At 45.7% G+C, this 9,467-nt stretch overlaps 1 protein-coding gene across 1 annotated transcript; it reads right to left on the bottom strand.

Moving 5' to 3' along the window:
* Positions 1-343: 343 nt before the first annotated feature.
* Positions 344-9,048, bottom strand: LOC106594186 (C-type mannose receptor 2). The gene is made up of 7 exons (XM_082974829.1): positions 8,916-9,048; positions 8,244-8,279; positions 7,050-7,430; positions 6,657-6,815; positions 6,370-6,570; positions 5,705-6,061; positions 344-1,870 (listed from the first exon to the last, which is right to left on the bottom strand). Exons 2-7 carry the CDS (start codon positions 8,275-8,277, stop codon positions 1,863-1,865), a joined length of 1,140 nt encoding a protein of 379 aa, XP_082830955.1. The 5' UTR covers positions 8,278-8,279; positions 8,916-9,048; the 3' UTR covers positions 344-1,862.
* Between the last annotated feature and the right edge of the window lie 419 nt (positions 9,049-9,467).

The raw sequence follows: 9,467 nt of genomic DNA, 5'->3' as shown, positions 1-9,467 counted from the left end.
AGATAACCAGTAATGAAGTAGGTAATAAGATAAACAGTAATGATATGGGTAATAAGATAAACAGTAATGATATGGGTAATAAGATAACCAGTAATGAAGTAGGTAATAAGATAAACAGTAATGATATGGGTAATAAGATAAACAGTAATGATATGGGTAATAAGATAAACAGTAATGAAATAGGTAATGTGATAAACAGTAATGATATGGGTAATAAAGTAACTGTCAAGAGAATTTCTAGGTTCTCAAGGTTCCAAATGAACTGTAATTAATCTACTAGGATCTGTATCCCAAAGGCTGTAAGGCTTTGGTTAATAAGAAACAGACAAGAGTCCCATTATACAATAGTCTGGATCTTTATTCAGGAGAGCTCTGCCCTCAAATTAAGGACACAGTATTTTATATGTACACACACACACACACGCACAAATGAACTCACATCAGTAGAGAACTCCACCCCGCTTTAGGTGGTTGTATTTTTCCACAGTTCACATACATGGTTTTCACACTTCTGCAACAGGTTTCATTATCTTCTACTAGCCTAGCCGTTCCTGACAGTTCCACCCCTCCCTAAGTTGGAGAGAGACCCCTTTTCCAATTATCAGTTTCTGCAAGGTCGTCTTCCTCTTTTCTGTGGTTTCAACTATGCCCTGCTCATTTTGCGAAATAGTAACACAAAGGCCTAGTCACACACATGATATAATTATGACTCTTAACACGTTATTATAGCCTTATAATTCTAATACATTTCACACAGTTATATGGTTTCAGGGTGAAATACTTTTTGTCATTATCTTTAAACATACAAATTCATCTATCAATAACCAGTAACGAAATAGGTAAAAAGATAAACAGTAATGAAATAGGTAAAAAGATAAACAGTAATGAAATAGGTAAAAAGATAAACAGTAATGAAATAGGTAAAAAGATAAACATTAATGAATTAACCAGTTGTCACGTTCGTCGTATTGAGTGGACCAAAACGCAGCGGGAATGTGTATGCTCATCTTCTTATTTATTAAATAAACGAAACAAAACACTTGAAAAAAAACAACGACGAAAAACAGTCCCGTAAGGACAAAATGACTATATGGAGAAACAACTACCCACAAATCACAATGAAAAACACCCCTATTAAATAGGACCTTCAATTAGAGGCAACGAGGAACAGCTGCCTCCAATTGAAGGTCAACCCAATAAACTAAGCATAGAAATAGAATACATAGACACAGACATAGAAATAGACTAAAATAGAACATTGCCCAAAAACCCCGAAACACACTAAACAAACACCCCCCTGCCACGCCCTGACCAAACTACAATAACAAACAACCCCTTTACTGGTCAGGACGTGACACCAGTAATGAAATAGGTAAAAAGATAAACAGTAACAAATTAACCAGTAATAAAATAGGTAATAAGATAACCAGTAATGCATCCATAAGAAAATAATAAGAGTATGGTAAGAATCCAATTCAATAAGAGAATATACAAACATAAAATAAAATAATATTAAAAATAAATATTAAAGATATTTTTAAAAGATTGAGTATCCATCACCTTACTCAATGTAAATCTGAATATGTCTGGAACAATGTGTTGGACTGTAGGGTTCAGCTGGTCCAGAGATCAGGAACAATGTGTTGGGCTATAGAATTCAGCTGGTCCAGAGATCAGGAACAATGTGTTGGGCTATAGAATTCAGCTGGTCCAGAGATCAGGAACAATGTGTTGGGCTATAGAATTCAGCTGGTCCAGAGATCAGGAACAATGTGTTGGGCTATAGGATTCAGCTGGTCCAGAGATCAGGAACAATGTGTTGGGCTGTAGGATTCAGCTGGTCCAGATGTCAGGGTCTGTTTTTAGTAATCTGCATTACAGAACAAATAAAATAAAAAATACAAGATTAGTGAAATAGTGAATGAGAGAGAGAGAAAGACAGACACAGAGAGAGACACGTAGAGAGAGAGACAGAGAGAGAGACAGAGACAGAGAGACAGACAGAGAGAGAGAGAGAGAGCTGAGTTCACAAACCTGTTCTACTAACACACTGAAGCCTCAGGACCAGAACATCCAATCAATCAGAATAAACCAAATTACAACACAGTCAAAACAAAACTACATTGCCTATTGGGAAACACTAGCACCAAGCAAAATGCAGTGCTATCTGGCCCTAAATCGATAGTAGACCATGGCTAACTATTTGACCATGGTTACTGATCAAAACCTTAGAAAAACCTTGACAAAGTACAGGCTCAGTGAGCACAGCCTTGCCATTGAGAAGGGTAGACGCAGGAAAACCTGGCTCCCTGCAGAGGAAAGGCTGTGCAACCACTGCACCACAGCAGAACCTGAGACAGAGCTGCATTTCCTGACAAAATGTCAATAATATAAAATAATTAGAGTGTCATTTCCCCAAATTTGAAACCTTTAATCAAGGTTTCAAAGACCTCTCTGATGAGGACAGGCTACCCGTCCTGTTGGGGGAGGACGCAGAGAGCTGTGGGTTGGCAGCGTCACTACATTGCTGCCTGCCATAAGATGAGGGAGTCACGTCCTGACCAGTAAAGGGGTTATTTGTTATTGTAGTTTGGTAAGGACGTGGCAGGGGGTGTTTGTTTTATGTGGTTCGGGGTTTGTTGGGCTATGTGCTTATGTAAGAGGGGTGTTTGTTTTATGTGTTCCGGGGTTTTTTGGTCTATGTTCTATGTAAGTGCACACGGGTAGTTTGACTGGGCCAGGGTTGAGCCCTAAGCCAACTCCCCGTGCTTACCAGAGGCAGCGTGGTACTGGTCAGGCCCCGTGCTATGGCGTGATGCGCACGGCATCGAGGCCAAGCATCCCCAGGCCGGTATGCTCGGTGCCAGCGTCCCGCATTTGCCGGGGGGAAGCGGGCACCCAGCCAGTAAGGGTGGTGCCAGTCCTGCGCTCGAGATCACCAGTGCGCCTTCACGGCCCAGTGTATCCTGTTCCCGCTCTCCGCACTGCCCGGGGCGGCCGTCGGCGCCCAGCCGCCCTGCCCGGCCTCGTACGTCGCCCAGTCGGTGCCGCCCGCTCTCCGCACAGCCCGAGGGCGGCCAGCGGCCCCACCCGCCCCAGCCCAGGCCTCCAGTGCGCCAGCCCAGTCCAGCTCGTCCTGCTCCTGCTCCTCGCACTAGCCTTGTGGTGCGTGTCCATAGTCTGGCACTTCCTAAGCCAGCTCCACGCATCAGGTCTTCAGTGCGCAGTCCCCGTCCAGAGCTTCCGGCAACAGTGCCTTTCCAGAGCGTCCGGCGACAGTGCCTCGTCCAGAGCGTCCGGCGACAGTGCCTCGTCCAGAGCGTCCGGCGACAGTGCCTCGTCCAGAGTGTCCGGCGACAGTGCCTCGTCCAGAGCGTCCGCCGACAGTGCCTCGTCCAGAGCGTCCGGCGACAGTGCCTCGTCCAGAGTGTCCGGCGACAGTGCCTCGTCCAGAGTGTCCGGCGACAGTGCCTCGTCCAGAGTGTCCGGCGACAGTGCCCCGTCCAGAGCTTCCGGTGACAGTGCCCCGTAGAGAGACGGCCCACAGTCCCGAACCAAGAGAGACGGCCCACAGTCCGGAACCGAGGGAGATCGCCCTCCAGTCCGACGCAGCCAGAGTCATCCTCCAGTCCGACGCAGCCAGAGTTGCCCTCCATTCCGACGCAGCCAGAGTCGCCCTCCAGTCCAGCGCAGCCAGAGTTGCCCTCCATTCCGACGCAGCCAGAGTCGCCCTCCAGTCCAGCGCAGCCAGAGTCGCCCGTTGCGAGGGTCCCCAGTCCGGATTCCACGGAGAGGGACCTCGCTCTAGAGGCAACACTGAAGTGGGGATCGGGGTCTGCGTCCCGCTCCTGAGGGGGGAGTATTGGGAGGGGGGGTGTTGCAGAAGAAGACGGTGGCCACCCTCCCTTCCCTCCCCTGTATTGTTGGTTATTGTTTTGCTAGTTTTTTGTTTGAGGTGCATCCAGGGTGGGGGGGGGGGGGGGGGGGGGGGGGTGGTATTGTCACGTCCTGACCAGTAAAGGGGTTATTTGTTATTGTAGTTTGGTCAGGACGTGGCAGGGGGTGTTTGTTTTATGTGGTTCAGGGTTTGTTTGGCTATGTGCTTATGTAAGAGGGGTGTTTGTTTTATGTGTTCCGGGGTTTTTTGGTCTATGTTCTATGTAAGTATATTTCTATGTTAGTTCTAGTCTTTCTATTTCTATGTTAAGTTAATGGGGTTGACCTTCAATTGGAAGCAGCTGCTCCTCATTGCTTCTGATTGAAGGTCCTATGTATAGGGGTGTTTTGTAATGGGATTTGTGGGTAGTTGTCTCCTGTTTGGTGTCTGTGCACCTGACAGGACTGTTTTATGTCGTTTGTTGTTTTTGTATACAGAGCAAATCAAATGTATTTATATAGCCCTTCTTACATCAGCTGATATCTCAAAGTGCTGTACAGAAACCCAGACTAAATCCCAAACAGCAAGCAATGCAGGTGTAGAAGCACGGTGGCTAGGAAAAACTCCCTAGAAAGGCCAAAACCTAGGAAGAAACCTAGAGAGGAACCAGGCTATGAGGGGTGGCCAGTCCTCTTCTGGCTGTGCCGGGTGGAGATTATAACAGCACATGGCCAAGATGTTCAAATGTTCAGAAATGACCAGCATGTTCAAATAACAATAATCATAGTAGTTGTCGAGTTTGCAACAAGTCAGTAACACAAGAGTTAGTGTCAGTTGGCTTTTTCATAGCCGATCTATGAGAGTATCTCTACCGCTCCTGCTGTCTCTAGAGAGTTGAAAACAGCAGGTCTGGGACAGGTAGCACGTCCGGTGAATAGGTCAGGGTTCCAGCAGGTCTGGGACAGGTAGAACATCCGGTGAATAGGTCAGGGTTCCAGCAGGTCTGGGACAGCAGGTCTGGGACAGGTAGCACGTCCAGTGAACAGGTCAGGGTTCCAGCAGGTCTGGGACAGCAGGTCTGGGACAGGTAGCACGTCCGGTGAATAGGTCAGGGTTCCAGCAGGTCTGGGACAGGTAGAACATCCGGTGAACAGGTCAGGGTTCCAGCAGGTCTGGGACAGCAGGTCTGGGACAGGTAGCACGTCCAGTGAACAGGTCAGGGTTCCAGCAGGTCTGGGACAGCAGGTCTGGGACAGGTAGCACGTCCGGTGAATAGGTCAGGGTTCCAGCAGGTCTGGGACAGGTAGAACATCCGGTGAACAGGTCAGGGTTCCAGCAGGTCTGGGACAGCAGGTCTGGGACAGGTAGCACGTCCAGTGAACAGGTCAGGGTTCCATAGCTGCAGGCAGAACAGTTGGAACTGGAGCAGATTAAGTGATTAGTTTGTTTTTCCTTCTTTTAAATTTAATAAAGAAGATGAGTTTACACGTTCCCGCTGCACCTTGGTCCAATCCTTACGATGCCCGTTACAGAGGGACAGTGTCTGACAGACCAATCAACCTGCACATGTCCTCTACTGTATGCTTATTGTTATAGTTCAATGTATGGTTATTCTGACCCTTGGTTATTGTTGTTACTGTTGTCCCATTGACAATTTTGATTATTATTATCTTAATATTGTATATATCCAAAGTAAGCTCTGGCAATATGTACACTGTTATGTCATGCCAATAAAGCAAATTTAATGAGAGAGAGAGAGAGAGAGAGAGAGAGAGAGAGAGAGAGAGAGACGATAGTTGAATGAAACCAAAACAGATTAAATCTGACCATCACTCTTGCTGCAGATGAAGTTGAATTTGTCGGTCTCAGGCAGGCCGACCCACTTCCCCCCGTTTCTCTCTATGGCCCCCGTGTTCCCACGCTGCTCCTTCCTGGTACTGTAACCCTCCCCGTCGGCCCAGTTGTGGAAGCAGGACTCTTCTCCATTGACCCAGAACCAGAAGTCCAGGGTGCAGGTGTACCTCAGGCCCAGCCAGACGTAGGGACTGGAGGCCTTCTTGGCTCTCTGTTGGACCCAGTGCTGGATCCTGTGGTTGTGGGCAGACACCAGTTCCATGTCCTGTTCTCTGCAGTACCACAGGGCTTCGGACCACGTCTTGTTCTCTGAGACCAGGACCAGCTTATCTGGAGGAAGAGGAGGATATGGACATGCTAAATATTCACAAAAAAACGTTGATTCTAAAGTAAATTTACATTTTTTTATGAATATGTATCTAACCCCCCCCCCCCCCGTCACGCCTCACCCCTCCCCCTCACCCCTCCCCCTCACCCCTCATCCCTCACCCCTCACCCCTCCCCCTCATCCCTCACCCCTCCACCCTCACCCCTCCCCCTCCCCCCTCACCCCTCCACCCTCCCCCTCACCCCTCACCCCTCCCCCTCACCCCTCATCCCTCCCCCCTCCCTCACCCCCCTCCCCCTCACCCCCTCACCATCATAGCAGATAAAAGGATGATTGGTGGTAGAAGGCTCATCATTCCACTCTCCAGATGGGAACTTAATTTCCACACAGAGCTTTGGGTGGTCTCCTCCGACAACAACTGCCCCGTTTGGCTCGCCTGTCATCCAGTTTCTGAAGGTTGAGCCGCTCTGGTCAGACCACCTCCACTCTCTATACAGGCCGATCCACACCTCTTCCTGTAAAATGTTTTGCAAATGCTGATTATGTTTTTAACACGGTGCTCAAAGTGCAAGACAAATTAGGTGAAGTGAAATGAACTTGCCTGTATGACGTTATGTATGGCCTTCTGTATGGCGTTATTATCTGCTCCATTCCTCACACTGGCCAGGTCCGTATGGTTCTGTCTGCAGTAGTGCTGAGCCTCACTCCAAGTCTTCTTTTCAGTGATGAGGATGTACATACTAGTGAGATTTGTGTCTATTTGAAAGAACAGAAGGTATATAAGAAGAGATGAGATATATAATAACATGTTCCAATAAAGACAAGTTCAAACTGACAAATACATGTCCGTAAATAAACTGGTAGAAAAAAAAGATTTTCAATAAAATATGAATCTGTTGACTGAATTTAAACTGTTTGGTGTTTGACTGGTTGACAAACAGAAAGATGGAAGGAAGGACAGTGAAAAGGCTGACTGACAGGGGAACTCACCATAGCAGACAAAATTATGTTGTGTACTACAGTTCTCATCATGCCATGACCCATTTCGCATAAACACACAGAACTCATTGTTTTTTACATTATCTGGTTGGTCGTTGATTTCTCCGTGCTTTTTGTCCCAAAACACCACCGTCCCTAACTCTGTGTCTCCCAGAGACCACCTCCAGCTGGTGTTATACAGCCCTATCCAGGCTGGTTCAGTTAATAACCCAGCCTTTACTGTGTTATTGAGCCTGTTCATTTCAGCCATGTCGTCTATGGAGGCCAGGTCAGTGTAGTTCTGTCTGCAGTAACTCTGAGCTTCAGTCCAGTTTTTACTGATGTTCACAAAGTGGAACTGATGAGAGAGGCATGAGGGGAGGACAGACAGCCCTGTGGAGAACAAACCAACATTATGACTGTACTAATAAAACACACACACACACACACACACACACACACACACACACACACACACACACAAACTAACCTGAAAACACACAAACTAACTGTTGACATCAATGATAATGGTAATTGATGACAGACAGACGGACGGACGGACGGACGGACGGACAGACAGACAGACAGAAAAACAGACAGACAGACAGACAGACAGACAGACAGACAGACAGACAGACAGACAGACAGACAGACAGACAGACAGACAGACAGACAGACAGACAGACAGACAGACAGACAGACAGACACTGTGTGAGCTCGTTTTAAACAGCCAGGGGACGGTGAACTATGTGAGCGATGAAGGAAGAGTTTGCCATTGTAAAGGAGCGCTGTATAGCCGGGGCGCGGCGAATACAGTCACTAACTAAAACACAAAAAAATAAGGAAACATTTTCAGACAAATCTGAAAGATCTGCTTTCCCAGACTGCACCATGTCACCGTTTCGTCTGTCTGGTGACTGCTGAAACGGTTCATCACGGAGCAGAACTTAGTTTGTGGACACCACATGCGTTTTATTATTGTTTTGTTTTTGACTCCATCCCTCATTCCCCACCTCGCCGTCGGTTTTGAGTGGGGCATTCAGCTAACAGCCATGCCGGCTCCACAAACACAACTGACACTCACACACCACAAACACCACACACACACACACACACACACACACACACACACACACACACACACACACACACACACACACACACACACACACACACACCCACACACGAAAACATATGAACTCCAACCTGAGAAGAACAGGAGAAACAGAGAGTGGCCCATCCCTGGAGAATGGAGGGATAACAGTCTGGTGAACAAATACCAACAACTAAACTTCAACTTCTACCAGCAGCATGGCTGCATGCTTTAGATTTGGAATTTAACGTCATGAAATGTAATGACTGAAAAAACATGTCAATCATTTTTTATTTTATTATTTTAGTGAATTTTTACTTTATGGATGGTTTGCACTGCCAGACTTTTCTGTTATTCTACTGCTCAAAAATATATTTATAAGCATTACAACATTTACTAAATAACAATACACATGAATGTTTACTAAATAACAACACACATGACTGTTTACTAAATAACAACACACATTAATGTTTACTAAATAACAATACACATTAATGTTTACTAAATAACAATACACATTAATGTTTACTAAATAACAACACACATTAATGTTTACTAAATAACAATACAAATTTGTGTTTACTAAATAACAACACACATTTATGTTTACTAAATAACAATACACATTAAAATGTACTAAATAACAATACACATTTATGTTCACTAAATAACAATAAACATTTATGTTTACTATATAACAATAGACATTTATGTTACTAACTGTATTTTACTTTACTCTTTACAAAAGTAGACATGTAGAGTTATGAAAGATATCCTCATACCCGATGTTTGTTGTTGTCGATGTTGTTTCTTGATATTGTTGTCAGCTCTCCCTCTCCCTCTGAGTGGCTCTGTCCCATCTGAGACAGGTGGGTGTTATACAGCTACATTATACAGTACTTCCTGCTCTTTGACCTCGTAACGTAGTGATGTCACAGTGGAAGGATGAAAGGCATCCCTGTCAGTTTTGTCTTAGTTCTTCCTCGTAGAGACATGCAAAACACTGGTCAAAGAGAAAAACCCATACAGGAAGAAGGAAATCCAAGAATTTATCAACATGGATTTTTGGAAAACAAAAATAAATTGCAACCCTCCATGTGGCTAAACTATACCAACATGTTGGATTACAATATAATTTCTCCTTTGAAAAAGTAAATAGGAACAACGAATGAGAGAAATCATCAACAGTCAAATCCAGCCAAAGTAAATAGGCCTAGATAAAAAACCTCCTGTCTCATTCACTCAGCTCCCTTGTCAGTCACCCTGCTCTAAGGTATTTACCTCCCTGTCAGTCACCCTGCTCTCAGGTATTTTCCTCCCTGTCAGTCACCCTG

This window comes from Salmo salar, chromosome 04 (assembly GCF_965601325.2).
Source record: "Salmo salar chromosome 04, fSalSal1, whole genome shotgun sequence".
Classification (NCBI taxonomy): domain Eukaryota; kingdom Metazoa; phylum Chordata; class Actinopteri; order Salmoniformes; family Salmonidae; genus Salmo; species Salmo salar.
Note: the sequence above shows the minus strand (reverse complement) of the source record. Positions and strands in the feature narration are given on the sequence as shown.

Coding starts and splice junctions, on each gene's coding strand:
- LOC106594186 (XM_082974829.1), bottom strand. CDS start 8,277: ATGGGCCACTCTCTGTTTCTCCTGTTCTTCTCAG. Junction 7,431..8,243: donor GTTTCTCCTGTTCTTCTCAG/GTTGGAGTTCAT, acceptor TGTTCTCCACAG/GGCTGTCTGTCCTCCCCTCA. Junction 6,571..6,656: donor ACATAACGTCATACAGGCAA/GTTCATTTCACT, acceptor TTTTACAGGAAG/AGGTGTGGATCGGCCTGTAT.